The sequence below is a fragment of the Mercenaria mercenaria genome, chromosome 15 (assembly GCF_021730395.1).
Source record: "Mercenaria mercenaria strain notata chromosome 15, MADL_Memer_1, whole genome shotgun sequence".
NCBI lineage: Eukaryota > Metazoa > Mollusca > Bivalvia > Venerida > Veneridae > Mercenaria > Mercenaria mercenaria.
The window spans coordinates 53,387,555-53,404,791 of record NC_069375.1 but is presented as its reverse complement, the minus strand read 5'-3'; the positions used below and the strand labels follow the sequence as shown (position 1 = coordinate 53,404,791).

The following is a 17,237-nucleotide window of genomic DNA, read 5'->3' as shown; positions in this document are numbered from 1 at the left end:
CTGTCATGAATATTTTCGTTATAAAATCTAAAATATTATGCGAAAATATGACTACTTTTAATAGTTTTCAGATTTAACAAATTTTCAGAGATTTGACTTGTGGCGGGAAAGGAAGTGTAAAGAACAAATAATAGAAGTCCAAATTGGTGTTATCAGTTACTTTTAAAGACATATGTAATGTTTTAAACCGTTGCAGTGGTTGTCATGCAATAATGTCCGATTCATCAGAGAAGAAAGACACTATCAAGAAGCACGTGCGTGCACTGCTCATTTCTTCGCCTGCCCCACTTACTGTTCAAGAATTAGAGAGAGATTTTTACAACTTTATTGGAGTGCGACTAGCCTATAGAGAGGTTGGATATGCTTCAATTGAGGATTTTCTTAGGTAATTTCGGCCACAGTTTAATGTATTATTTTTATCGAAATGAACACTACTGGCACCTCCAGGATCCATATGTCTATGTCTATGCTATAGCCCCTTCTCAAATTATATGCATGCTTTACATTCCATTGCCAGAACGAGGCTGAGATGGGTCAGTTGTAAACATTATCTCAGAGCAGTATTACTGCTTCCAGTGTTAAAGTACACTGTTTATGATAAGATAGGAAAACACACAAAGTTTAATAATAATTTACTTTTAATGTGTTCCAAAGTGTAATTCAAATGACTGATGTTATTTTAATCTGAGTTTTTATAAATTTTCCAAAGATGAATTGGGTAGTTAAAATCAGGCGAGATGTGTGTCAGTGAGTGATTTCCAGGTATATAAATATTCATTATAATCACATTTTTTGTATTTTCGAAAATGAAGTTTGCAGTCAAATAATTTTTTTCAAAAATAAACAAACTTCATTAAAGAAGGTTATTAGAGTAAATAGTATATTTGCTAGTAAAATGCATTTCCAATTTTACCATATTTATTCTTTATACCATAGATTTCTGTTGTTGTTTTCTGAACAGATCTCTAAGTCAGCAGTTGTTTGTTCCTAGCACTTCAAAAATGAAAATTATACAGGCTGACCACAACTTAAACCAAGACGAATTTCAAAAAAGAACACTTAGTCTAATAGTAAGAAAAATAAAATAATTGCTGACATTATGTTTTGTATTGTACTTCAGTCATTTCAGTTTTCAGAAATGAAGGAGGCTGTTTTCAAATTCCTTTAATTTATTTATTTTCTGACAAAAAATGTGAAACAATGGACAGTACAAAAGAACCATCTACAACTGGAGGAAGAACATTGACAGCAGTCCTACTTTATGTTGAACAAGGACCGGAAATATCAACACTGAAGGACTGGAGCTGCGCTAGAAAAATTAAGAATGTATTGCTTTAGCCAGCCAACTTAAAACATTTAAACTTAAATGCTTTGTTATTTCTCCACAATTGTTGAGTTTGTTTTTCACTGTAGTCCAGCCAATCTTGTTTCTATATGATGATCATTTCTTTTCCCTGAATTTAACTTGAAGGTATTTGATCTTTAATAGCCCAAGTGGAGGGATCTCTAGTCGGATCATAGACCTGTCTGTCTGGACTTGTATCTAACCAGGGTGCCCTAAAACTGACAACCAAATAAGGGTTTTTAAATGGTTTTCACAGACTTAAGCATACCGTTTGGCTGCTGTTGGTACATAAGCTAGCCTGTGTTGGTGTCACTTAATATATATGAAATAATATGGTTAGGAAAGAATCTGACTGCTCTGAACAAACTTTACCATGTAAACAACTTACTAGCCCCAATAGTACAAGCAATCAGTGTTTATAATCAGAACTTAAAAGCTGGCCACTTCTACAGCTGCATAAATTGACCAATTAGTTACAGTTTTAGAGATAAGATGTGTATTGATGATTTAGTTTCATACAGGTAAACAAGCTGAAAAACAACAACAACGAAAGTATAGATATTTGATCTTACTTTAAAAATAGTGTATGTAGCTTTCACTATAATATTCATAAATATTCTTTAGAAGAGAACTTGTAAGTTCCAATATAATCTTCAGCAGAAAAAAAATGTTATATTAGGGATTAAACTGGTATATATCACTATCACTATAGTAGCTGCCATTCTGCTTATCAGCAATGTTTACAACTGACCCATCTCAGCCTCGCTCTGGGAATCTCATTCAATATTCAGGAGATAATATTAAGAAGGGCCTATACTGCTTAACAATTGTTATCGATTATGACTAGCAGGCGCTTTGTCAGGGATAGCTGTTAAAAATAATAAGAAAACAGAGATTATGTGCATCTCAAAGATAAAGCAAAAACTATTTTACAGGTCCGGTTAAAAAGTAAAACTAAAAGCAGGAAGTTGAATTAGAATTGATAGAAGGGTGGTAGCTGCCCAACAAATACTTCTAAGTTGGGACTAGCTTGCAAAGACACAGGGAGACTGTTCCACAGAAGGCTTCTGGGGAAAAAAAGAGTCTGCATGATAATGTGTCTTTGAATACGGTATCAAGAAGTTCAAGTTTCTAGTAGGTCTTTTAAAGGTGGCTGTGGTCAACAAAAGCAAGGTGTTGTTGGATCTTGTATAACTTAACTATAACATAGTAACTGAGCTGATCTTACGGCGTTGTTCTAGGGTTTGCCAATTTAGTTCATTTATCATTTTGGAGACACTACTGGTGTAATTGTAGTCATTATAGACATATCTTGCTGCAGATCTTTGAACTTGCTCAATTTTATGGGTTAGGTATTTTTGCCATGGATGCCATATGGTGGAACAGTACTCTAACTGGGGTCTAACATAGGTTTTATATGCAACCTCTTTGACTCTTTTATATTAATTGTTTTTAGGTAGTCCAAATAATAGGACATGTATATCGGGACAGCATGATAACATTTGACTGTCGCTGTCCCATCACGTCCAAACTTATTCTGCATATTTCTGTTGGGAAATCCTTATACACAGCTACAGCTTTGAAACTTTGCACACTTGTTTATCATTTGTGGACTGTGTAGGCCATAATTCTGATATAGATTTTGTTGGAATTATGGCCCTTATTATGCCCCCGCCTTAAAATGGGGGGCGGGGATATAGTGTTTCCCCTGTCCGTGTGTGTGTTCAGGAAAGGGTGATTTCTTGTCCGGTCCAATTTCGGAATAATTTGACACAAATGATGAGCATGGATAGACTATGTGCCATGCGCAAAACCATTTCACTAGCTCAAAGGTCAAGGTCACAGTCCTTGGTTGAACTTAGCCAATTTTCACTACATATATACTTGATAATGTGGTCTTCGTGTCTGGTCCATAACTTTGACATGCATGGTCCGATTTCAAAATAATTTGACACAAATGATAAGCATGGATAGACGATGTGTCGTGCGCAAAACCATTTCCCTAGCTCAAAGGTCAAGGTCACAGTCCATGGTTGAACTTAGCTAATTTTCACTACATGTACATATACAGATTAGTAAATTTTCTGGTTTTCCTACAATATTTTTTATTTTTTAAATAAATAGGGCCAAGGGTCCTTCTTTTAGTTTGTGAGCAATACCATGCCTGTGACACTTATATATGCCTGTAGTGGAAAATTGGTATTTAATGTTCTCACACGATATAAAGTGAAGAATGCTGTTTTTAATCTCTTTTAACTGTTTATACTCTTCTTTTTAATAACACTGTTGTCTTGATTTTTCAACACTTAGGGCTGTGGATCGTCAGACATCTGGTGATCCGATCAGATCTGCGAGTCTGGGCTGACGATTCACACTTATGTTTAATGTTTTGCTCATTAATTAAAGTCAGGTTTCGCGGGTGGACTACTGTAATGTTCAGCCATTCTTGCAGATGAACGATATGACGTCGGGCATTAAGATCACAATATCTAGTATTAATTTCTGATTTTTTGATCAGGAAACCTTACTTGTTGGAAAGAAGTTTCGTATCTAGCTTTTTATTGAATTTAATTTCTCAAAAAATAAATGTTCATTCAGTTTTGACAGATTTCAAATTAATTTTAGAAAATAAGACCGATGCTAACTGTACCTAAGACATTTGTCTACATCCGGTTTAGAATCTGACAACGCGTAATTGTCTTAGATGTGCAAAAAATGCATTGAACACGTTTAATGTGGCTTTAATTTAGTTTTATTGATATAATTTTACGTATTACATGTATTTATGAAAAAGATCGCGATCCAACGATCTCGACAATGACGAATATCCGTACTCGAACTTTTGATCGAATTCGTGGATATCTGAGTACTCGGATACTCGTTACAGCCCTATCAACAATTCACAAATACATTAGTATTGCACTTCACAAATACATTAGTATTGCTTTTACACTCTTGTACATTTCTTTTAAATTTCTCGCACAGACGCGCACCTGCACATAATACTCGGAAAGAGGGCGTGGCAGTATAAATAGATAGATAGATAGATAGATAGATAGATAGTGACCTTTCTCGTGTTGCTGGGGTATCCATGTCTGTGACACATTTCTAGTTTTACTTAGAACATTTGAGTTTCTTGGTTAAAATTTTTGTTTAGGTCCATCTTTCCTCAAAAATTAAAAGTTGCAACTTTGCACACTTGTTTATCATCATTAGATGACTACATAGGCCAAGAACCATAACTCTAACCTGCATTTTGTAAAAATTTTGGCCCTTTTTGTACCTAGAAAATTTGAGTATCTTGGTTAAAATTTTTGTTTAGGACCACCTTTTCTCAAAAACTATAAGAACTACAACTTTGAAACTTTCGAAGAAGGAGGGGTATATTGTTTTGCAGATGTTGATCAATCAAATGCATGTCCACACATATTCCTTTGATCTGCTAAAAGCGGCTTGCATTAAAAGAAAAGTTGCAGGGTTCGAATTTAAGCTCGCATACTCGCGAAATGCGAGTGCAAATTTCAAACTGCGAGGTGAGATTTCAGACACCAGCATTTTTTTGCGAGTGAAAATTTTTGGCCGAATAATGTGCATTTCTAACGGTCGTCTCGATCTTACACTGTTCTTTCTTTAACAACTCGCGGTCATTGCAGCGCATTGTCATTTGCAGAACGAATTTCGGAGCACTCTTTCATCTTTTGTTGTAAACGGAAGTTTACACTCGATACATGTCCCGTGCGCATGTCTTTCCATCTGCTGACAAGTACCTGCGTTAATTTTGATGACGTTTACCGCATCTGGTGGGTTTTTTGTTAATCTATAATAAGTTACTATTTACATAGCGCAGATACGATTGGCTTGACTCGTCATGTGGATGTTTGTGTAGGGTTGGATACCGGTTCCCAGTATCGGTACAATACCGAATAATCACTTTGAAAAGTACCGGTATATACCGTTTTGTAAAAGAACCGGTTCCGATTTCGGTATTTCCATAAAAGGAAAAACAAAATTCTTACAAAATCTGCGGCAAAATAAAGCAGAAATTTAAGCAAATATCGTAATAACGCGATCGACATTGTTTACTGTGATACCGCTCACTCAGAGTAACCTCCCTTGACATGGAGAGCTAACCGTGCGAATAGTTTCGTATGCTAAATATTACCTGAAATACTTCTTTTCCCGTCGTTTTAAACAACGCAAACCAATACATAATTTCAAAATATACGACACTATTTTTCTTTGTAGTTTTCTTTTAAAATCAATGAAAAAAAATGATGTAAATAAAAAAATTACGAGACTAAGCTGTAACCTACGTAAACAAATAATCGGTTTTCGCGAACCATTAGAAATAATGTTATTGTTGGAATGTTGGTTCTTTCAAGCGTTTTTAAGGTTATTGTTCAGTTAAAAATGTGTTGCAAAGTGTTTCACTTTAAAAACATTACTAGTCAACCTAGTCCAAGATTATCATGAGTGAGAATTAGTCTGACTTGTTAGAGGGGTAATTTGAAAGCTAATAAGTGTTTAGTTAACAGTTCTAGACAGTACTGAGCTTTAAAAGCATTACTACAGTGAGTGTATTCATAGATTTAAATTGCATAGTGAGCGAGGTATCTGCTCTAGATTTTTATTTTGGAAAACTAGTCTGCAAGATAGGTTTATTTTTTACTCTTTCATAATCTAATACATACAACATTCCATTAACAGATTTAAAATGTTTATTTATCACAGCAAATTTTCATGTATATATACTTACATAGATGTATATAATACTAAGCAAATCATTGCTTATGTAATGTACTACAAAGCATGGTATCGGTATCGTTAAAAATACCGTATCGTTTCGTTGGTATCGGTTTCGGTATCGGACCGCTTCGTCCTTAACGATATCCAACCCTAAGTTTGTGTTAATGTTGTTATAAAGTGACAAGTCGCGGAAAATGCAAGTTGTTTTTTCATTTAGCAAGTTAAAAAAAATACCATTTGCGAAAAAATGCAAGTAGAAAATATGGCTAAATTCGAACCCTGAAGTTGTTAACAGGTTTAGCCCAGTTTCTTTTAATGCAGGTGTCAAAAACGTGTGTGGATTTCAGTTAAGTTATTTTTGTGATGTGTCAATAGTATGTTTCTAAATTCTGGGTTAGGTGGATGTTTTACAGTGTTTTTAAAAGAACAAGTAAATAAAACTTCCATCATCTAAATGAAACTGGGTGAGGTAATATACTGCTTTTGTAATGTATAACCCTACAGCTTAGTTATCAAAGACATAACGGCTGAAAATCGCTTTTACACTTTTTACATGTTGCCTAATTAGGCAGAGCCTAAATTATGCCATCATGTGTATTCAAGTCAACAGGCTGATAATGGTACTCTAATTTAAAAATAAAAATGAAAAGTAAACTGGTTGAATGCAAATTAGTCAGTCTGCAACCAGCCATTTTCATGTAGTTAAAATTTCTAAAAATAAAGCTGCTTCCAAGTCATTCTTTCACCATGGAGGCTCCTTGAACATATTGACAAACGCAGTGTAAAAGACTTTACTGCGTTGCTGATTGGCCAAATATAATTGCCCTTGGTATAACGGATGATTTGATTTGCTTTCATTCTCCTTTTGAAAGTCTCACAAGTACCTGAAGTAGGTGGGGCTTAAATTCTGTTTTGACACAAACAAGTTTGATAATCAGTAATAAGCGAATATGATTCAAACAATCAGGCGTCTTGAATTTTACTTTCAGATTAATTTTGAGCAAAGTTAGAAGCATCAAACACAAGGCTGGATTCAGTGTTGATTAATCCTCGTGTAATCTTAACCGATATGCATGAAACTAGGGGTGGGCGATATACCGCGGTAGACCGGTTATTGCGATGTTTTTTCCGACGATACGATATTGCGATATGATTTTCGAATACCGGTTATTTTATAACATTAAGTAACACTAACGTAAACCAAGAAGATTCACAAAAAATCCTTTTCTTGCCAGCACGATTCAACTTTGTTTTCATTTTTCTCCTTTCATTTCCGGTGCAGGTAGCAGACTGGTTTACAGCTATTTTACGGACCCAATTCCACATAATAAAAGCAATAAGAAAATTATAATTATAATTTCGTACTTGTTAGTAATTTTTCTATCAACTAGAATTTATTATTCATACAACAGCTATACCACTTTCCTCGTTTATAATCGGTGAAATGAGCAACCTGTGTTATATGATTGTATCCGTAAACCGAATGTAGTGCCGCACAATAAACTAAATAATATTTTGACGCAGTCTACTTTCGCTTTTGAATATCCGGTAATCGGCATGATAGCAACATGTCGGACTTCGAGATTGTTGAAAATAAAGGCAAAATCATCAACAGTTAATAGTATTTGTGTATGACAAATTGACAATACTCCCCATAGTCTAGTCAAAACTTTTTAATTTTTTTTGTTTACTGGTATTTTTATTTATTGAGAAGGTGGAGCAAACACTCGTGTTGTTGATACTAGTCATTTTACTCATTTTTAATTGAATAAATTAAAAAAAAAAACATTACGATTCATCATGTTTTTGTTCATTAAATGACTGGTACAATATATCCCAGTATATTGCAATATCCACATACAATATTGCAATATATCGCAATACCAATTTTCGTGGCAATACCCACCCCTACATGAAACACACATGCTTCTCTCCTTCCAAAAACATTAACAATCAGTGTCCAATATAGGCATCAGTATCTGCATACAGTTATATTCAGCAGTTTCAAATATTATGATCACTGTTTACAGACCTAATTTAGATGGCAATCTTCATTAACATGTCCTTTAGTTTAAGTGTGGTATTGTCTACTTCATGAATAACTAACTGCAGCACAATTTATTTGCATAGCAACTGAAGCATCAGCACTCAACACTGTCTTCACATGGCTGTACAGGGTGTGACTAACATATAGATAATGCAGTCACTATATCTTACAAATTATCTATCCTTTGCCATTAATTGTAATTTATGTTTTCCAGAACCCTAGGTGGATACAGACACTCCGAGGTAAACTAACTCTTTACATGTATGTACAGATAATCTGTCCCATTTTCACTGTATATTTATGCTTTCCAGAGATATAGATGATGCAGTCACTATCTCTTACAAGAATGGAGTGATGGTATTAAAGGCCAATGCAGATGAAACAACCAAACATATAGAAAAACTTGTGTCCAAACAGAGAGTTACAAACAAAAAGAAATATGCAGTATATCGCCGAGGGGGTGGTGGTCCTCCCAGAATGTACCAGGGATCTAATCGATATCCCCCAAGGCGTGCAGCTCCAAACCTGGCTCCACCTACGCCTGTTGTATCACCTTATGTACGGAGGCAGATGAAGGAACTTTTCCGATCATTTCCACATGGTGTACCAGTCACACATTTAGACAGCGCATTTTCTAGAGTCTATGGAACAGGCATTAACTATCGTAACTTTGGCTTTCAAAATCAGTACGAGTTTTTGCAGTCATTAAAAGATATAATAACAGTTGAAGAGTTTGATAGAGGAGAATGGCGTGTATTGCCTGTGGGTTACAACAAAATTCCTCTCACACAACCTACACAACCAGAAATTGTCCACAATGATAGAAAGACTGACCATCAGACAACACAACCAGTGCAACAACCTACCTCTTATAGACAAACACTGGCAAACAACCAGAAAAGACCATCAAAGGGAAGAGGTACATAGCTATTTCAGTTCAAAATTTTTAGCTCAACTATTCAAAGAATAGAAGAGCTATCCTACTCGCTCCAGCGTCGGCGTGAGCGTCACACAAATGTTAAAGTTTGCGTACCACCTCAAATATTTTCAAAGTCCATTGAGATATTGCTTTCATATTTTGCATACTTGTTTACCATCATGACCCCAGTCTGTAAAAAGGAGGAGGCAACTCTATCAAGCATTTTGACTGAATTATGGCCCCTTTTCGACTTCGAATAAATGTTTAAAGTTTGCATACCACCCCAAATATTTTCAAAGTCCATTGAGATATTGCTTTCATATTTTGCATACTTGTTTACCATCATGACCCCAGTCTGTATAAAGGAGGAGGCAACTCTATCAAGCATTTTGACTGAATTATGGCCCCTTTTCGACTTAGAATATGCTTATTGTAATGTTATTTACTCATTGCTTATATTATACTATCAAGCACTGAGAATAGTCGAGCGCACTGTCTGCTGACAGCTCTTGTTAATTTACTGCATTTTCTTTATCTCAAACTTCTTTACAGAGGTTCTTTGTATCTTTTTTAATGATTAAATTAATTTGTAAATCTTGACCAGGTTTTTCACCCCCAGAATGGTACTTTGCACCCCCAGCTTTGGAGACAGCTGTTATATATCTCTTAGTGAGGGGGTGCAAAAGTGCAAGAATAACTCAGTTTTCACCCCCAAATTTAAATGCCAGTTGGAACACTGTTGACTGAGTGGATATCAGAGTCGTAAGACTTTGCAAATTTGTTGTTAACTTTTTACTTTGTAACTTTTCAGGTCGGAGAAGAGAAAATTCAGGTGATATTGATGTTACAGTAGGACAAGATGCACAAAGTGTATGCTCGACTAACTCCCGCAATGAGGAGCAGCTGGAGAGAGAAATACAACAGGTTAGCACTGTACAATTATATTAATCTTCGCAGAATGAAATGAAGCCATATATAGACCATTTTGTCCACCAGTGTTGGCTTTTTACCTGAATGGTTTCTTAAAAAGCTAGCATATAGATATTATGTTACACTTCTTGTTGGTGACAGGATACTGGGTATATGCTGTCGAGGAAAAACATATCAGGCGAGAGCAAGATTTTATCTTGCCTGCTACCCTTTACTTCCATGCTGCAATCAAAATATTTTGTAAATTATTAAATCTACTTACAGTGCAGACTGGAATCCAGCAATCATTTGTTTGGTCATCATGTTTTGTTTATACAAATGTAATTGATTAACACTAGCCATAAAACGCACAATGACCTGTATTTTGAATGATTCACAAAACACAAAAACTCACTTATACAGGTTATGAACTGGGTTAGATCAGAAACACAAAAAAGCTTTCTGTTTCATCCTTTTGAAAATCATCAGATTTCACGATGTCAGAAATGACTTGAAACTTCGGCTTTCTTCCCGTTTCCTGTTAAATCCTTTATCTTACATGTAGATTAAATGATCATACAGCAAACTGCTGTGTAACAGATATGTTAATTCCTTTGTTTTACTATGACTTAACTTAAAACAATATTTCAACGCCTACCCCATACAGAGTTATTGTTCTTCTATCAAACTTTTTTTCCAACTTCACGATCCTAAATTAAGTAGGAGAATAAAAACGGTACTCTTGGAAACAATATCTCTAGCTGGAGCTAATTAATAATCTGACTTGATTCAATTATGCCAGCGATGCAGCAGCCGTTTTGTTTTAATCCAAATTCATATCTGAAATGTACTTGCAGGATATTGAATATATCCTGTCTCCATGTGACGTCTATTGACCAATAGAAATGCAAGAAACTTGTAGGAGGCGAGATAATTTTAAATATCAGGAACTGTAAGACCTTGTAATACTGATATAGTATTAGTTAGACCAGATCAAGAGGGGCTAAACCATAAATGTTTAATAATGTCTTGGCCGTTGTCTGTATTCTGGTTTCGTTACTGTTAGCTCACCTGAACCAAGGGTTCAAGATGAGCCAGTAGTACATCAGTGTTGGAAGGTAGGTATATATTACAAAAGTAAACTTATTTTTCTTTCTTTCAGGTATTAGAGAAGAAAACAAATGGAATTTGGGCCAGTCGTTTCCCATTTGAATTTGTAGTAAGTTCTTGTTTGTTGAAAATGCTAACAAATTTAATTTGAAAAGAACTCAGCTACATGTTGAATGTGATTTTTAGACTGAAAACAGTTTCTTTTCAATAGCTAATATAAAGGCTTAAGCCTACAGTCTACAAAATGCATAGGATGATTGCCTGTAGGGCCCCTATTGTAACTGAAGTCTGTAGGTCAAAGGTCATATTGTTCTCCGGACTGAAAATGGGAGAGACTATATTGAGGGGCAAAAAAGCATTGTGAACAGCTCTTGTTCTTAATCAGTTGATATCTGACCTGAGTATATAAAGATGTTGTTTTTATAGGAGTTACATGGAAGGCCTCTGGATTATAGAGAACATGGGTATCTTAGTGTGATAGACTTCTTATCTGCCATGCCAGACATAGTGCGGACAGTACGACCTAATCCACATGGCGACTGGATGCTGTACGATGCTAGATTACCAGATTCTAACAGTAAAGGTAACTTTTAGATGTAAAAGTTAACTTTTCTTTCGTTTTCAGAAATTTTGCAGGTGTACGTGTTCTGTTTCACTGGTTATTTCTGTGATAACAATTGCTTTGCAGGTTAGGATTAGTGATTTTTACATAAGATCAAGCTGTTCCATTATGCACAGTGTACCATGTCACTTGTGGATTACTTTCTAACAAATACTGTACAGGAGAAAAGACGTCAGTTCCTTTGTAACACATGTCAGGTAACTTGTAAATACTCCTAAATAATATTGTTTCAATAGGATTTCAAATTATGTCTCTCCCCCACTGGGGGAGACATATTGTTTTTGCCCTGTCCATCTGTCACACTTCATTTCCAATCAATAACTGGAGAACCATCTGACCTAGAACCTTCAGATTTCATAGGATGGCAGGGCTTATGGAGTAAACATCCCCTATTGATTTTGGGGTCACTGATAAAGGTCAAGGTCACAGGGGCCTGAACATGGAAAACCATTTCTGATCAATAACTTGAGAACCACTTGACCCAGAATGTTGAAACTTCATAGAATGATTGGACATGCAGAGTAAATGACCTTTATTGAGTTTGGGGTCACTCTGTTAAAGGTCAAGGTCACAGGGTCCTGAACATGGAAAACCATTTCTGGTCAGAAACTTGAGAACCACTTGACCCAGAATGTTGAAACTTCATAGAGTGATAGGACTTACAGAATAGATAACCCCTGTTGTTTTTGGGGTCCCTCTATTAAATGTCAAGGTCGCAGCGGACAGAACATGGAAATCCATTTCCAATCAATAATTTGAGAACCATTTGACCTAGAACCTTCAAATTTCATAGGATGATAAAATTTACAGAGTAGATGACCACTAATGTTTTTGGGGTTACTCCATCAAAGGTCAAGGTCACAGGGGGCTGAAAACTGTTTTCAATCAATAACTTGAGAACCACATGACCCAGAATGTTGAAACTTAATAGGATGATTATACCCCCACCAAACAATTGTTTGGGGAGTGGGGGTTGGGGGCTATAGGGGTCAGTTTTGTCGCATCACATCTCGTTGCGTCCCGAAATCTATATCTCAGTTATTACTTAATGGATTGGTTTCAGACTTAAAATAGATATTCCACCTTATCAACCACATCATGCGACACAAGGTGCATAACTCTGACACCATTTTTTCATGAATTATGCCCCCTTTTACTTAGAAATTAAGGTTTATTTTGATGCATTTTCACTATATCTCAGTTATTACTAAATGCATTTGTTTCAAACTTGAAGTAGTTGTTCCACATCATCACCCACATCATATGACACAAGGAGCATAACTCTTGCACCAATATTTCCTGAATTATGCCCTCTTTTTGCTTAGAATTATACTTGTATGTATAGTGTTTTGATACACTTTATCTGTACCTCTCTTATTATTTGATATTTTTTAACACAGACTCAAACTATTGTGGAATATTCATCCACCATTGGAGTCATTAAACACTCCCGTGACAGTTCTTGATAGATTTAAATGTTTTTGATACACAAGTGTGACATCATAAAATACAGGTAAAGTTTGACTTTGTCTACAAACCACCAATTTTATATGTAGTTATGGCCCCTTTCCAACAAAATTTGTCAAATCTATGGTTGCCGGACAATAACACACAAAAGGCTTGACAGATTTAGATAACTTTTGGTACATAGGTGTAACATCATAAAATACAGGTCAAGTTTGATTTAAATTGCACCTTATTGTGGCCATGTCTTTCTTATGTTTTCCATTCTTCTGTGACAAGACCATATTGTTTGGGGTATTCGTCACTCCTGTGACAGTTCTAGTTGGAGATGCAGAGTAGATGACCCCTACTGATTTTAGGGTCACTTGATCAGAGGTTAAGGTCACAGGGGTCTGAAAATGGAAAACCGTTTCCAATTCAGAACTTGAACCACTAGGCCCAGAATGTTGAAACCTAGTGGGGTGATTTGACATGCCAAGTATATGATCCCTATTGCAGCCAGCCATCAGTGTCTCTTTGACTTTTGCGCCCGTCCCCTATTGACTTCTTGCCTATACGACTATGTGTTGAGGGACACATGCGCTTTTCTACAAAAGCATCTTCTAGTTATTCTTATGTGTTAAGTTGTTGTCAGTTTTCAGATAACAGTTGACATTACCAGAGCTCCAGATAAGGGCTGTTTTTCTGTAAATATGGGTAATTTTAATTCCCATTTAAGATTTTGAGATCTGGCCGTAACATAAGGCGTAAAAAAAAATTGTTTGTTTCTGGTAACATGCTAGAAACAAGGGAGCTACTGGTACCATTTTTCACGTCTTTGGTATGACGCGGCTGAGGATCGTACCCACGACCTCCCGCACGCTAAGTGGACGCTCTACCACTTGGCTATCGAGGCTGTTAAAAAAATTCTCTAAGGCCTTAAAAACATTTAGGGTCGGGCCAAAAATTATGGGTAGGTCTTGATACCTGAAACAAATAAAAAAATTTTTACGTCTTGGTGTTTTCAAATTTGGTAATCTATGATCTGCTAAATCCTGCTCTTTACCTTTCATATTCTGTAGCTCAGCTCAATACGTCACGGCTCGTGCAGAAAGGTGGCAGGTACTAGTGGAGTGTTAAAATCAATCGATACTAGAATTGATCCTGTGTTATATCGAAAAGGCACAAATTAACAAATTGTCTGGAAGCAGCCATAGCATGTGAAAAGTGCCCTGTCAAATTACATCATGCAGGCTTAAACTAGATGGAATTAGAGACTGCTGTTTTGTATATATATTAGTGGAAGTTTAGAATGTCCGTTTAACTTCTAATTACACCAATTTCATTTACAATATTTAGGTCATCTGAGCAAGAATGGCTCATGTTGAGCTATTGTGATCATGCTTGGTCTGTTGTGCATGTGTGCAGACATTCTAACATTTCAGGTTTATGGGGTATTTCTTTTGTTAGCTTCAGGGCTACTAGCCCCTTAACCCTTTGTTCACGGAATGTTTTATATTGTTCTCTGTACTATTAGATAGCTCTTAAACCCTGAAAGTTCACTTGAATGTCCGTCTGTCGTCAGCAATTTCTTTAAACAACATCTCCAAAACCACTGAATGGATTTTGATGAAACATGACCTGGATGTACTTTGGGTGGTTTTCTACCAAAATTGTTCAAACAGTTCTGTTCGGTTGCCCATAGGGTTCGCCAGAGCTAAAATTATTAAGGTATGGACACTTTGTATGCATTTTTATATGCCCGTTTTTGAAAATTATTATTACATGTATTGCCTATTTGTAGAATCGGAGATGTCTCGAAGCCGACATTGTAGTGCTAAAGCAATGGAAACTGAAGTCAAAGAGGCTATACAGATTATTCTCAGCAGTCGACCATGTGGTATTCCTGTCAAAGATTTTCCTGATGTCTACAAGGTTTGTTGTTACTAGGTCTAAAATATTAAATGTTTTGCCAATGTGGCGTTAATATCTTTAAAATAAATGTTGCTTGTTGAACATTGTTATAAATGTCCATTTTGATAGCAACACGCTGTGTCTGTTGTGTGTCCGTCCGTCAAGTCGTCCTTCCGTCATCAACAGTTGTGTTTAAAAGACATCTCCAAAACCACTGAATGGATTTTGATGACACTTGGCCTGGATGTTCCTTGGGTGGTTCTCTAGCAAATATGTTCAAACGGTTCCACTTGGTTGCACATAGGGGTGCTCTCTCTCTCTCTAAATGGATTTGAGTCATACTTAAAACAGTTGTTCCACATTATCACTCACATCATATGACACAAGATGCATAGCTCTGTCAGCAATATTTCATGAATAATGCTCCCTTTGTACCTAAAATTATGTCCCCACCCCCACTAGGAGTGATATTGTTTTTGCCCCGTCAGGCTGTCCGTGTGTCACATTTCATTTTCGATCAATAGCTTGAGAACCGTTTCACCTGCAACCTTTAAACCCCAGTTATTTTTAGGTCACTCTTAGAATTCAAGGTAACAGGGGCCAGAACATGGAAACGGTTTCTGATCTGTAGCTTGAGGACCACTTGACCCAGAACATTGAAACTTCATGGGATGATTGGACATACCTAGCAGATGAAGACTATTGACCTTTGGGCATTTCTTTCAGAGGTCAAGGTCTTAGGGACCAGAAAATGGAAAACTGTTTCCAGTTTATAACTTTACAACCACTTGACCCAGAAGGTTGAAACATCATATGATGATTGGACATGTCCAGTAGATGATCCCTATTGTATTTAAGTCACTAAACCAACATCAGTGTCTTTTTGACTTTCACTCCTGTCCCCTATTGATTTCTTGCTTACTTTGTCTTGATTTTCTTGATTACTATGTGCTTTTCTACAAAAGCATGTTCTAGTTTCAGGTTGTGATGCACTTTTGCCCTATTTCAGTTTATACTAACTGGGTTTAAAATAATTTTTCCACATTATTGGTCTTATGAGATGATACTCGTGCAGAAATTTTCCATGAGCTATTTCTCTTTTGTACTAAGTTTGTATTTTGATACACTTACAGGCTATGTACTATCTCTGATATGACTAACTATTTTTGACTCTAACTTAAAAAATTGTTCTGTTTCTTCATTCATGTAGGAGTCATTAAACACTCCTGACCAGTGATAGCTCCAGCTTCCAAAAAAGATGTGCCCTATTTCGCTATCAAGGGGGCTGTCTCCTGTGACAGCTCTTGATCTAGTTTCTTGTGTTTCTATATAATGTTTAGTAGTATCCCTACAGTAAGCAGCCACCTGTATTAAGCATCCAATGAAATAACTTTCTGAATTGGCATTTCGTTCAGTCCTTTGGCTGGCTGTTTACTACAGGTTTAACTGTATGCTAATTATAAAGTAATGTATTCTCTTTGTAAAGGAATATACCGGCAGAAAATTAGCAGTGACAGATCTTGGATTTGACTCTCCAGAGGACCTATTCCTGTCCCTTGCTGACTCTATACTTCAGTTTGCATACAATGGCAGTGGTAATGTATAAGTACAGATATCTTCCACATTAAAATTTTACATGCAGGAATGTTGAATGTTGATTTATTTTTCTGTCCCCCAAAATTTGGGGGAGGGGGCGAGGGTGGGGGGTGGGGTGGGGTGCACTTAGAGTTGCCCTTGTCTGTTCGTCCATCTGAATTTGTGTCATTCAAATCTCAAAAAAGTATTTGATCAAGAGCCATCATACCTCACAGGATTGTTATTCAGCCCAGGTATCAATGCACAGTTATTGCCCTTGATTTAGTCAAAAATACATATATAAAGGGCCTAAGTTTGTGTCGCATGTATCTCAAAACTTACTTGACCCAGTATTATGAAATATTGCAGGAATATTATTCAGCATGTGATTTTTTGCATCTAGGGTATTGTTAGAGATATCACTCAGTCATACCAGAATTATAAACCTAGACTTGGTAAAAAAAATAAGCATAAAAGGCATAGAAGTTGTGTTGCTTATATCTCAAAAAGTATATGACATAGGGTCATGAAACATCATAGGAATATTCAGCATGTAAAGTTGCGCATCTGGGATTTTGTTCTGTATTTTTATCAGTCAGACCAGAGC

The 17,237-nt window shown here is 36.2% G+C and overlaps 1 protein-coding gene across 1 annotated transcript in view; it reads left to right on the top strand.

Moving 5' to 3' along the window:
- Window positions 1-52: 52 nt before the first annotated feature.
- LOC123564456 (tudor domain-containing protein 5-like) overlaps window positions 53-17,237 on the top strand; it is a 99,066-nt gene continuing 81,881 nt past the window's right edge. The window contains exons 1-7 of the mRNA XM_053525279.1: window positions 53-385; window positions 8,450-9,057; window positions 9,869-9,981; window positions 11,129-11,185; window positions 11,503-11,659; window positions 14,946-15,076; window positions 16,542-16,650. Of these exons, the coding sequence (XP_053381254.1) occupies window positions 213-385; window positions 8,450-9,057; window positions 9,869-9,981; window positions 11,129-11,185; window positions 11,503-11,659; window positions 14,946-15,076; window positions 16,542-16,650 (1,348 nt within the window). The 5' untranslated portion in view covers window positions 53-212. The remainder of the gene's footprint in view (window positions 386-8,449; window positions 9,058-9,868; window positions 9,982-11,128; window positions 11,186-11,502; window positions 11,660-14,945; window positions 15,077-16,541; window positions 16,651-17,237) is intronic.